Source organism: Periplaneta americana, chromosome 16 (assembly GCF_040183065.1).
Source record: "Periplaneta americana isolate PAMFEO1 chromosome 16, P.americana_PAMFEO1_priV1, whole genome shotgun sequence".
In the NCBI taxonomy this organism is placed as follows: domain Eukaryota; kingdom Metazoa; phylum Arthropoda; class Insecta; order Blattodea; family Blattidae; genus Periplaneta; species Periplaneta americana.
Window position 1 is genome coordinate 64,871,084 of NC_091132.1, and position 13,384 is coordinate 64,884,467.

General features: G+C 33.9%; 1 protein-coding gene across 3 annotated transcripts; it reads right to left on the reverse strand.

Annotated features, from left to right (window-relative positions):
- Nucleotides 1–2,722: 2,722 nt before the first annotated feature.
- LOC138716388 (uncharacterized) lies at nt 2,723–12,921 on the reverse strand. 3 transcript variants are annotated; one of them, XM_069849422.1, is made up of 5 exons: nt 12,771–12,916; nt 12,465–12,622; nt 10,593–10,764; nt 6,755–6,883; nt 2,723–3,062 (listed from the first exon to the last, which is right to left on the reverse strand). In XM_069849422.1, the coding sequence occupies exons 2-5, from the start codon at nt 12,575–12,577 to the stop codon at nt 2,838–2,840; spliced, it is 639 nt and encodes a 212-aa protein (XP_069705523.1). In that variant the 5' UTR covers nt 12,578–12,622; nt 12,771–12,916; the 3' UTR covers nt 2,723–2,837. The 3 variants fall into 3 exon arrangements, with proteins under 3 accessions (XP_069705523.1, XP_069705524.1, XP_069705525.1); XM_069849424.1 differs by having other exon boundaries at nt 2,906–3,062; nt 10,727–10,764; nt 12,771–12,921; XM_069849423.1 differs by lacking the exons at nt 12,465–12,622; nt 12,771–12,916 and adding an exon at nt 11,419–12,407.
- Between the last annotated feature and the right edge of the window lie 463 nt (nt 12,922–13,384).

Below are 13,384 nucleotides of genomic sequence, written 5' to 3' on the forward strand. Positions count from 1 at the left end.
TCGACTAGCTTATTCCCTAATGAGAAATCTGCTGGGATGTGTTAAAATTTTGTAGCAGTCCTTAATTCGTGTTGATTTCTTTGAACTACTGGAACATGTTGCTTGAATTGCAGTCTTTAGAGTCGGAGAAAATTATTGCTTTGGAGAACTTATTTGATGAAAGATACATTAGTTCCGTGGTGCCATTATCTCTCCACCATAATTAGTGGTGTCTATGCCCACAGCACTGTAAAATGAAAAAAAGAAGGCATGTGACTTTAGCTCCCATGTGATAATCCTTACAAGATCCATCTACGTACATATAGGTACATGTAACCATTCTTCTGCAGAATATTTGGTGTTAATTATTTTTCTTACAGTCAATATATAGTTAGATTTTTCTGATTTCTTCTCTTCTTCCAATAATCATAGAAAAATCTACTGTCTTTTCATCCTTTTTAATATTTTATACAATATATTTATTGTCAGCCAACTTTACAATTTTACATCTTGATTACACAACTTTTAACACTATATCACTTCGGAAAACGTATTATGTGTCTTTCTTGTGTTAAATTTTACATTACCTCGTTAACATGTTTCAGCCTATCAGCCATCTTCAGAACTGGTTGTTGCTGGTCTTGGCGCCTTTTGTTTGTGTTTCCTGTGGGGATGTGTTTGTGTAATGTAATGTGGAGTCAAAGAGTGTGTGTGTTCTGAAATTGAGTTGTGTGTTGAGAATTTCATTTGGGTGTGTTTTTGTGTGTCTATATATTTCGTACTGTTCTAGTGTATTTAGTTTCTGGCTTTTTGGTTGAATGTGTAGAATTTCGATGTATGTGTTGATGTCTCTGTAGGTGTGGTTAGCATTTGTGATGTATTCTGCATATATGGAATTGTTTTGTAGTTTTGTTATGACTGTGATGTTCTCTTTGTAACGTGTTTGAAATGATCTGCCTGTCTTTTCTATGTAGAAGTTGTTGCAGGTGTTGCATTTGAGTTTGTATACGCCTGTGTGGTTGTATTTGTTTGTGTTGTTCGTGTGTTGAGATCTTTTGTAGAGTATTATTTGTTCTGTATGCAATGTTGTAATTTAATTTCCTGAATGAGGTTGCAATCTTGTGTGTGCTTTTGTTTTCGTATGTTAGCGTGATTTATTTTTTATGTTCTTGTGTTTGTGTTGTATTATGTTTTGTCTTTCTTATTATGTTGTCTATTATATTGGGGTTGTATCCATTTTCTTGTGCTATGTATTTGATTGTGTTTAGCTCTTCTTTGTAATCATGTTGGTTCATTGGTATGTTGAGTAGTCTGTGTACCATTGTTCGGAATGAAGCTTGTGTTGTATTGGGTGATTGGATGTGTTGTGTATGTGTGTTGTTGTTGTGAGTTTTCTGTAGACTTTGAATGTGTGTTTGTTTTCGACTTTTGCTATTTTAGTCATGGTAGACCTTTACATTTCTCTCTTTCTGTTGTTACGCTTGGAGGAATGTCAGGATTTGGATGATGTAATTTTTCACAAGTAATTTCCAAAGATTATATTTTCAGTTCATAAAAATAAATATGTGAGAGAGGAACAGAGGTTAAGGATGTTTGAGAATAAGGTGCTTAGGAAAATATCTGGGGCTAAGAGGGATGAAATTACAGGAGAAAGTTACACAATACAGAACTGCACGAATTGTATTCTTCATCTGACATAATTAGGAATATTAAATCCAGATGTTTGAGATAGGCAAGGCATGTAGCACGTATGGGCGAATCCAGAAATGCATATGGAATGTTAGTTGAGAGGTCGAGATAAAGATAGGAGGATAATATTAAAATGGATTTCTACAATTTGGAATTTCTCGTTAGAGATCTTTCCTTCTCCACTCTGTCCTAGAGTAGTGATCGACAGCATTTTTGTCATCACACTTCTCTAGCTGAAGAGGCGAACTGAAGCCGAAACAGAGAAAAAGCAAAACAATAAATAAGAGTTTACACTCTTGAAAATACAAGTTTGTGTTTTCGCAGAACTTTGGCAAAGATGTGATCCTTTGATTGCATTTGGTATTATCCTTTGCATTCTTTGTATCTTCAAAAGGCTTTGGCCTGTGATACACAAAATGGGATGACATTCTTTGACCCAGTTTGCGAATCTCCAGTTTCGAACTAATCGGTTCTCATCAGCATGACGAAGAAGTCATGGAACGGTAATCTTGTCAGAAATATTGCAAAAGCAAAGTCAAAAGACAAAGCAAAAGCAATTGACAATTTTGCTGAGTAGATGCTACTACTTCAAAGCATTTGCAAAGCAAAGTCAAAACACAAAGCAATAGAATTTGTGGAGGTGTATCAAATTCTACAATTTGGAATTTCTCGTTAGAGATCTTTGATGGATTTGATGGAGGTGAGATATGATGGTAGGGACTGGATTAATCTTGCTCAGGATAGAGACCGATGGCAGGCTTATGTGAGGGCGGCAGTGAACCTCCAGGTTCCTTAAAAGCCATAAGTAAGTAAGTAAGTAAGTAAGTAAGTAAGTAAGTAAGTAAGTAAGTAAGTAAGTAAAAATAAATATTTTCAATAATTAAAAATAACAGAGTTATCAATTTTCTAAAAATGACTCCTTTCTGAGTCACCCTATATACAGTATGTATAAATCGTAAAAATGCCCAAATGGACTGAGCGAGTTTTATAATCACATTCTTCAATTATGGAAGTAGCATTCATGAAGGAAATGTGAATTAATAATTTTGTAAAGTCCATTTTGTTTTATTTTTTAATCTATGATACAAAAACATTACATGTTCACAATTTTTCAATAGGATTCACAATTTACATGCTAGTATTAAGATTTCTATGCGTAAAATATTCTTTCACGAATTTTCAATAAATTCTGAATCCATATTCAGAACTTCTTGGACTCTGTAGTATGACTTGGCCTCACAGTAAGTGACCCACATTGCTATCAAAGCCTGGGCAATGGCGATTGAATACAATGTACTACCAAGAGGCTTCACCATTTTCTTCCACACACCGAACACTGCTTTGGGATCCTCTGTTAAATGGGGTAGTCTGTAAGTGTTATAATGTGATGCCATCTGAAATTATAAAAATAAAACACTTTCATATTGCACGAAGCACATCTCTTACAATGAATACAGCAAAAGTAAATAAAAAATTACATTAAACCGACCCATAGTTCAGTCAGTTGATTGTTGATTGTTTCTTAACATATTTATTTTGGTCCCAGGTAGATGGTGTGTGAATTGAAAAAAAAAAATGGCTGTAGAACAAGTCATTTTCAAGAAATTTGTTTTTTTTTTCTACCATTCTCATTCGAATAATTTTTTAATTGGTTATTTAATGACGCTGTAGCAACTACTAGGTCATTAGCTTTGATGGAATTGGTGATAGAGAGATGAAGCCAAGGAGGATTCACCATATGATTACTTAACACTTGCCTTATATTTGAGAAAATAATATTAGACAATTAATATTAGGTACCCTCCACAAAACTGGCTTCATTTATACACCGACGGATCCTTGATCTCCAGAGAACAAGGTGCCGGTGCAGGTGTTACGTGCTGTCTCTTCTCACTTTATAGATCACTTGGATATGGAACAACAAGTTTTGATGGTGAAATCATTGCAATAAGTGAATGTCTCAGGAATCTTCTATGCCACATCAATAAATTTAGGAATGCAGTTGTATTGTCAGACTCCAAAGCAGCTATTCTATCAATCGTCTCTAAACACACACCTTCATCTCAAACAGCAGAAATAACTAAAATGCTCTCTCAATTAATATCACTCAATAAAAGAATTGTATTCCAATGGATACCATCCCATTGTGGAATCCTGGGAAACGAGAATGTGGATACTTTAGCAAAGATGGGCAGCACTGCTACTTACAGACCTGTTACTAAATCTACGTATTACTCTGTGAAGAGATTTATTAAATCTACATACTTAGACTTGAACAAACAAAATTTGATAACACAACCCCAAAGGAAAAAATGGAACTCTCTGCATCAAAATCCACAGTTAATTCCCGATTTACCACGAAAATCGTCCGTAGCTGCATTTAGATTGACAACAGGCCATGATTGTTTGGCTAAACACCTGCATAGAATTGGAATATATCAGTCCCCTAACTGCCCATTGTTCAACTCAAACCAAGAAATGGATTCGGAACACCTCAAAATCTGTGCTTCATTGGCTGGTCATGATAATATCTTTGAAAAATATTGGAGTGCAAGAGGTCAAATGACTTTATTGTCAAACGCCTGGCATTAGAAAACAGCAACAACAACAACATATTTGAGAAAAACCTCGAAAAAAAAAAAAAACCCAATTGGATACTCAACCTAAGTGAAAACTGAACCCACGTCCGAGCACAGTTCTATTTAGTTTGCTTGTTCATGTAATTACGTTATAAGCAAACAGGAACAATATATTACTGTAAACAAAATATAGAGAGAGGCAGCAAAAAGTTACCACACTATGCAGGGGACGTCGGAAAACAGATTGCCCGCAATCCATTGCTCGACTCACCAGTAAGCTGTAGCAGCGTGGACAGGTATTCAGTTTCATTACGGCAGGCCTAAAATTTCCGAGTGGTGGGGATGGAGTGCGTGGACAGCGGGAAACTTATGGAGTGTTTAGTTGACGAGTGGAGTGTAGTTGAGACATTTCTCCTACAAAAGAAATTGTATGACAGTACCGTTTGCAAGAAGTTTATATGTCAGTTCCGTGATCTGCAATGCCTTCGAGATAACATAACCAAGTTATTCAGAAAATGGCGAGAAACAGAGTCTGTTTTAAACAAAAAGAGAGAACCACAGAAGAGGGTATTAACAGAGGAGAAGCTTGTAGATATTCAAGCAAGAATTGAAACCAGCCGGAATTTTTTAACACAATGCAACATTTGTATTGAGAACTCTGGACATCATTTTCAACAGCTGCTTTGAAGAAAGGTAAAATCTATATCAGTTTTCAACTTCCTTCATTCATTTATTCATTCATTAAGTAACTTAACTAATAATTTAAGCTACCGTAATGAAACCGAACACCCGCCCATGCTGTTACAACTTACTGGTGAGTCAAGCAATGGATTGTGGACAATCTGTTCCCCAACATTCCCTCCATAGTGTGGTAACTTTTTGCTGCCTCTCTCTGTATAGTTGTTAAAATTTTAATAGTTAATTAATGGACGAAAAAATAAGCCACCTATATTATATATTAATTCTCAACGGAATGTGATGGCCTCATAATATGCATTAACCATACTAAGTGACAGTCTGTTATACGTATTTACCAAACACTGTAATAAATGACATACATTGAATTCCTCATAAATGTCAAAATTTTAACAATCAGTGTAACATGCATATACACCTAATTTTTCAAATACATGTATATTATAAAGTAAAGAAATATTTAACTAGAAAATATTCAATAATTAATTTAACAAGTCTTTCTGTGCAATGATTTTATTCCGAGTTTTCTTTTGCAATACTTCAGGAATTTTTTAACGAACAATTGTCACAGTTGATCGAGTTATACATCAACTATTGAAGTCTGTGCACCTTAGGCTTATCTATTTCAGATGGTTTACAATTAGACAAGGGGAGATTTATAAAATCTGGGCTCGTATGCTAGTCTCGGTTTGAGACCCTGCTATTATTATTATTATAATTATTATAATTATTATTATTACTACTACTACTATTACCAAGTTTTCTCAGTCCACTGCTGTGGAGTAACAGTTAGCATGTCTGACCGTGAAACAATCGGGTCTGGATTCATATCCTGGTTAGGACAAGTTACCTAGATCAGGTTTTTCTGGAGTTTTCCCTCAACCCGTTAATAGCAAATGCTGAATAACTTTTGGCGCTGGAACCCTGAACTCATTTTGCTGACATTATCACCTTCATCTCATTCAAACACCGGATAACCATAGCAGTTGATAAAGCATCAGAAAAAAAATAAAGTTTTCTCACTTCTGCCTCTTTAAAGCCCTTTTTTACAATATTCCTTCCCCCCCCCCCCCCCACTCCCGAACTTGCGATTCCTAGGCTACAGCTTATGATAGTGTTAAATTCCCCCTGTACATTGATAATGAAGGAAAAAGTCATTAATAATTAGAATAGTAATAAAACTGCAATATCAACTATAAAAACTGATATTTTGAAAATTTTTGATTTGAAAGATTGAATTTTCAGTTATGTTGTTGTTGTTGTTTTCTAATGCCAGGCGTTTGACAATAAAGTCATTTGACCTTTTGCACTCCAATATTTTTCAAAGATATTATCATGACCAGCCACTGAAGCACAGATTTTGAGGTGTTCCGAATCCATTTCTTGGTTTGAGTTGCACAATGGACAGTTAGGGGACTGATATAACTGAATTTTCAGTTATACTTTACATTAAATTTAATGAAAACACATTGAGATATTCTAATAGAAAGAAAATTTCAGGTTTTATTTATGAATAAATAATATTTTCCATTCATTTTTTCACAAATAGATATTACTCGTAGATAACGAAAATTGTTTTCACCAGGTTCATGCATAATAATAGATGAACTAAACTGGGAATTTGTTACAAGCTGTTCACTGCAAATGTTTGTACATGTATGTAGTTGGACTCCGAAACCAAGTGATCATGGAAAAGAGTCAACTATGTATCAACTTCCCAAAATTATTATTTTAAGTAGGCTAGCCTTTGAAATTAAAAAATAATTTTAATAACAGAATATTCTACAACAATATGATGTTAAAGCTCTCACCATAAAACCTGCCAAAGGAGCAAGTAAAGTTGGGTACACAGCAGAAAAACCAACTTGTATAGCAGATGCTCGCATTTGAACGCACAGAGGACAGGGAGTCTTCTGGATCAAGATGTCCATACTGACATTCTGCAACAATATAGGATTTATTTTCATTATACATAATATACACGAAAGTTATTTTCTTAAGATGCAAAATTTCCTATATAGAGTAAAACCTCGTTTTAATATTCCCGTTTTTAAAGAATAGTTAAAAAATTCCGGCAAAAGTACCTTAAGTTAGGACAGGCATTGTTGCTGTCTTATATGCTCGCAGATATTGAAAAATCTATTACAATAACTAAAAATATTACATTTTGAATCTTGCGTACACCACTTTTAACACTTGAATATAATTAATTGATGAACTAGTGGACTTACTCGTGTTAAATATGTAATATTTGTCCGGCTTACAGCTGTTTCAGTGCTTCACGCACCATCATCAGAGCCTACTAGATTGCGGCGTCATCTCTAACTTCTCTGCCTGTTAAAAGGGTGTGTTTTATTATTGGAAGGTGTTGAAGTGTGGAGTCGAATAGTGTGTGTGTACTGAAATTGATCTGTGTGTTGAGGATTTGATCGGGGTGTGTTTTAGTGTGTTTGTATATTTCGTATTGTTCTAGTGTGTTGAGTTTTTGGTTCTTGGGTTGTGTGTGTACTAACCATACATACAATAACATAAATACGGACACGGAAATCCTACACACACAACCCAAGAACCAAAAACTCAACACACTAGAACAATACGAAATATACCACCACACACATACACAACACATCTAACCACCCCATACAACACAAACATGCTGCATTCAGGACAATGGTACAAAGATTACTCAACATACCCATGAGCCAACAACACTACAATGAAAAAGTGAACACAATCAAATACATAGCATAAGAAAACGGATACAATCCAAACATAATAGACAACATCATAAGGAAGACAAAACAAAAACTTAATAACTTAAACACAAAAATACACAAAACACAACACAAACACAAGAACACAAGAAATACATCACACTAACATATGAAAACAAAAGCACATATAAGATCGCATCTTCATTCAGAAGACAGAAATACAACATAACATACAGAACAGAAAACACACTACAAAGACATCTCAACGCACAAAAAACACAAACAAATAAATACGACCACACAGGTGTATACAAACTCACATGTAATAGTTGCGACAAGTTCTACATAGGACAGACAGGCAGATCATTCCAAACACGCTACAAAGAACACATTAAAGCTATAACAAGAGGACACAATACATCTACATACGCTGATCACATAACCAATACTAACCATACATACAATAACATAAATACGGACATGGATATCCTACACACACAACCCAAGAACCAAAAACTCAACACGCTAGAACAATACGAAATATACAAACACACTAAAACACACCCCGATCAATTTCAGTACACACACACTATTCGACTCCACACTTCAACACTTTCCAACAATAAAACACACCCTCTTAACAGGCAGAGAAGTTCGAGATGACGCCGCGATCTAGTAGGCTCTGATGATGGTGCGTGAAGCACTGAAACAGCTGTAAGCCGGGACAAATATTACATATTTAACACGAGTAAGTCCACTAGTTCATCAATTAATTAAAAATATTAATGATAGACACTGTTGCCATGTTGCAGCTGAATACAGGCCAGGATTGTGAAGCTGCTCATTTATTCAGAATAATAAAAAAACAAAAAAGAACAGAAGGATTCACACATTATATGGACAACAAGACGAAAGATTGGTCAGGGAATGCATACAATTAACTTCAACAGTTCAAAAACCTAAGTTGACTTTACTAAGAGGCAAGATCCAAACAAAACAGGTTAATTATTTTCAAATATAAGCTACTGGAAACTACCATCATTACAATAAGAAAGTGTTCAGTATTAATGAAGAGTGATAACCATAGATGCATTAAAGATCGACAAATTATTTTCTCTTTGCTGCTTAAACAATGTATGTAAGTAAAGCTTCTTCAATATTTTTGTGCTCAGATGATCTGGCCCGCTTGATTCTTAAAGAATTGTGTTCGAAAAGAGACTGTATTTTCTCTCTGTCCTTCCAAATTCTAGAAATCGTTGAGTGTAATACACCCAATTCCTTCGCGATGCTGACTTTGATTCCCCATTTTCTAATCACCATATTATGTGTGACTTTTCTTCAATATTAAACACTTTCCTTTTCTTTTACTACATCTTCACAGCGATGCATGCCTTGACTGTTTAATAGACATACTGATTTAAAATCTACAATTCAACTGAAAACAAGAGTTTAAAAATAAGCATTACATTGTTGTCAGTAATCCCCAAATATGTAACAAACAAAAATCAATATTGGACATTATACCCGATAAATTTCTCCGAAAATGTGATAAAAATACGTCGTTTTATACAATAAGTTGTAATAAGTGATGTCGTACTAAGCAATCTTTTAAATACAGTGTTTATATAAGATTTAAACGGGACCGATAGATTTCGTTGTTATAGCCAATACATCGTGAAAAGCAATGTTGTTATAAACGGTTTCGACTGTATTTCAATATAATCCCATTCTAGATCTTACGTCGTGTGATGTTTACCTATGCGGAAAGTTAAAGAGCAAGTGCGTAAGTACACTTTAAGAACTGAAATAGGATATCAAGAGAGAACTTTCTCTCATAAGCCTCCAAGAATTCCGTTATGTAAATTCTCATTTTTAAGGAGAAGCTTTTTATGTCTGTTTTTAGACAGAGAATTTTTGTAGCAGCTGCTATGAAATGAGTGAGCATAGTTGTTGATATATTAATAAAAATCCAGCATTGCTTATTTTTCTACTGATAATCATGTTACCATGTTTAGTTGGTGAAATTGAAGTCATTGTTGGTACAGATATTGTTTCCAAGGTGTTGCATAACTTTAAAATGGCATGATATACGTGGTTACAAATTATTCGGAAACATCTCAGCACATATCAGGCTTTGAAGAAATATTAATATATTGTCCTTAAATATTAGAAAGCGAGAATAAATTACTTCATTATTAAGGGAACCGGGACCCAGTAATATACTCAAAATTTCCATTTTTGTTTGTTTTTTTTTTTATTGATTTATATTCTCTGAAAAATCTTCTTTCCAACGGTATATCATTTATGCACATTATTATTATGGATTTTTTTTTTTTATCTATGATGAGAAATATGCAGCTGAATTGTTCTGATAACTTTGGCAGACATTTTCCGTAAGTTTGTATTTTTCTCTATAAAGTGTACCATATCTCAGCTTCTAGTGGTTAGATTTATTTCAAATTTTCTGTGAGTATTTATTTCGTATTGTAGCATAAATTGATAGAGGGGTTTTTAAAAATATACCACCCGGAACAATTTACTTTAAATTCCAGCACTTGCATTTCCATTTTTATCTGTAAGTGATCTATCTGTGTAAATATGAATCCATTCTGTTTCTGGGTATCTTGTTTGAATAGTCTCCAAAGCTATTGCTTTTAATACAGTTGGGTTTGCATCTCATTTACGTGGGATATTTTGTGTTAATTCAAATTCAACTATAACTGTAAAATGTGATAGTGAATGATTTGAAAGTGGAGTGTTTCTTCTTCTCTTTAACTTCTCCAATAACTAACTTCTAACAACAGAATTCTTTAACGTCTCTCCTAGATTGGAGAGCAAAAGAGTTAATGGCTTTATTGCCAAGAACTCAGCATTAGTTAATAACAACACATCTATAAAATTAGAGACACAAATTTTATAGCAAAAGTTATTGTACCACATGATGAAAAAGTGCAGAAAGCATTGAAGGAAGAATAACAATAGGAAGATAAGTGGATATTCTTCCATAGGTGTGGAGTCTCAGCCTGCTTCTGAAGTGACTATTTATGTACATTGCTGATAATGCGCTACCTGCTCCAAGAATCCCAAAGCCAAAATGAAACGGCCATCTAGAAAAGAAAAGAATATGTACATATTGTAATGTATTAAAATATTTAACACATGTTATTCAAATTTTGTCCATTCTTTATCTTTGAAATGTTTTAAAAATAACGGCAATTAGCTATCAAAATACTTTAGCTCTTATTGGGTCATTACTTAGTTACGGATATAACATTTGAACACTAATTTATTTTATTCAAGGAAATAACACTGTATATACCGTCACAAATTATATAGGCCTAGTATATACAGTCACGAAGCTTGAGTTGTTGCAAGGTCTGTAATGAGGCGACAGTAGCGATCCTAGTGGTTAGCATCTATCTATAGATGCATATTTACTACATATTGAGCTTCGTGACTGTATATATTAGACTGTGGAAATACTATTCAAAAGTAGTTTTTTTACTTTGAATAGGACTTCATGTGTAAACTCTTCAGTCTAGATTCGAAATACACAACCCAATTTACTGAGCAGTTAAAAATAAAAAGTTGCCACTAAGGATCTAATTTAGAAAACATTAAAAATAACTAATATTGGTATATTCTAAAATCCCAATAATTCTGTGAGTTAATTTACCATAGCAGTTTGATATAGGTCTATCAAGGTTATATTGAAGTAAATTTTAAGTGCATTTCAGTATTATGTTATTTTGAGTAGGTACCGGTAATTTAAAAAAGATATAGCCTATTACTGGTTTTCTTCACTTGTCTGCACTCTTTTTCCAATTTTCGATGTGGTGCAAGTATGGCAAGAGAAATATGCACCATGGCAGATCAATTGTGACATATGCATGCACTTGCTCCATTCTTAGTCTTCTTTGAGCATTTCTGTAGATAAAGTCAAGTATACATTAATTAACCCAAATTCATAAACGTAAGTAGCTCTACATAACTAGGCAGGCTATCATGAAGATGTTAAAAAAAGTTATCAATGTAATTTTAAACAAAGATACCTCAGCATTCTTTATACAATTTATTCAAAAAGTCACATTAAAACTGCTGCCAAAATAGGAATTTGATGTCATGAATATTTTCCTTTTGAAATTCTAATATAGGCTTAATTTTTTATTATTCTTACCTCATTCCACCTTATATATTTTTAAATTGGTACTACATAAAGGCTCTTTAGCCATATTTTACAGACCTTATTTTAAGAGTTATAAATCACAACAAAAAGTAGCTCATCTTATAAAAAAATTAATGGAGTTACCGACCTATTGGAGCTGAACATATGAAGTCCATTTATTGACAAAAAGTTAAGTAGGCTATATGTTCATGCAGTTCTGAGATTTTTATTCAATACAGGACTTGACAGGGTGATTTAGATTTTATTGACCGGCTGTTTGTTTAGCCTACTCTCCGGAGATTAGCCTATTTTACTATCATTAATTTTAAAATGTAGGCCTAGCCTATAATCTAAATATCGTGAAATATATCAATCACATCATTATTCTGAAACTGTTAGGATAAATTTCATAACATGGATTCCTTCCTTTCTCTCTTACTTAAAAATTGCAACCTTGTGCACAGAAGAGAAATTCTCAATGCACAAAATATAACAATCTGTCCCCAAAAACTAATGTTATAAATTCTGGGGAAAAACTCAGTATCTGCTGCTTCTGTGTTCTTTGACGTGGTGTCGAATGTGCATTCCTATTATTGAGTGACTAGAGGAACTGGTAGCAACCTGACCTAGGAAGTTGCTTACACATCGCTTTTAGGTTCCCAACCATTTATTAATTTTAATTGGTATTGTATTGCTTCTTCTTCTGATAAACGTAATGATCCTTCTGGTACGTCTTTTCCTCTCAACAATGCCATACTGACTTTAAAATTCTTTGGATTAAGCCAATATTTAAACTGTATCTGAAAATAGAGAATTATATCAGTAAAATTAACAAAATATATTTAGAAATATATGTCAACATAACCTCACTTTTATTAAATAGGATTTTATAAGTACATATAATGATTTGAATATATAAAGGATGGTGAAAAAACGCAAATGTCTTACCTAAAAATAACATAGCTTACATTACTGAAATGAAAATATTTGTTTTTAATCTATAAAGAAACTGATTAATAACACAGTATATCAAATTGTTTGGTTAAGTATTTTTTCCCCATGCAATATGGCGACATAAATATCAACGTCGCCATCCAAATTTACCATCTCTTTGGCATAGCAGACATCTTGTGACGTCTCTAAATGCCATCGACCAATCACATCAGTCGTCAGTCGGAATCCCGGCTGCAAGAGTTGTGGGCGCCATATTGTGTGGGTTTACATGTTTATGTTCAGAAGTGTTGCGGTTTAAATGTTGTTACTCAGTCTGTTACAGCGCGTATAAAATTTATTGTAAGGAGTGTGTCGCATAAACGCTTCGGCATATTTCAACGTGAAGTTCTAGAAGTGGTGTGTCAGTAATATATATATTTTTCCATCTTGGTTCTGACTGGGAGTAGAGGGACGACCCAGACAGGAATCTTACTAGAGGGAGACGTTTATTGGAAGTGATCAAGAATGCCTGTTCGTAAACAAGGTGGTAAGATCAAATTACTTAGAGCTAGATGTTGGTTGGTTGTTGTTCTTAATAATGTTTCATGAATTCTTTTGCAAGTGATTGG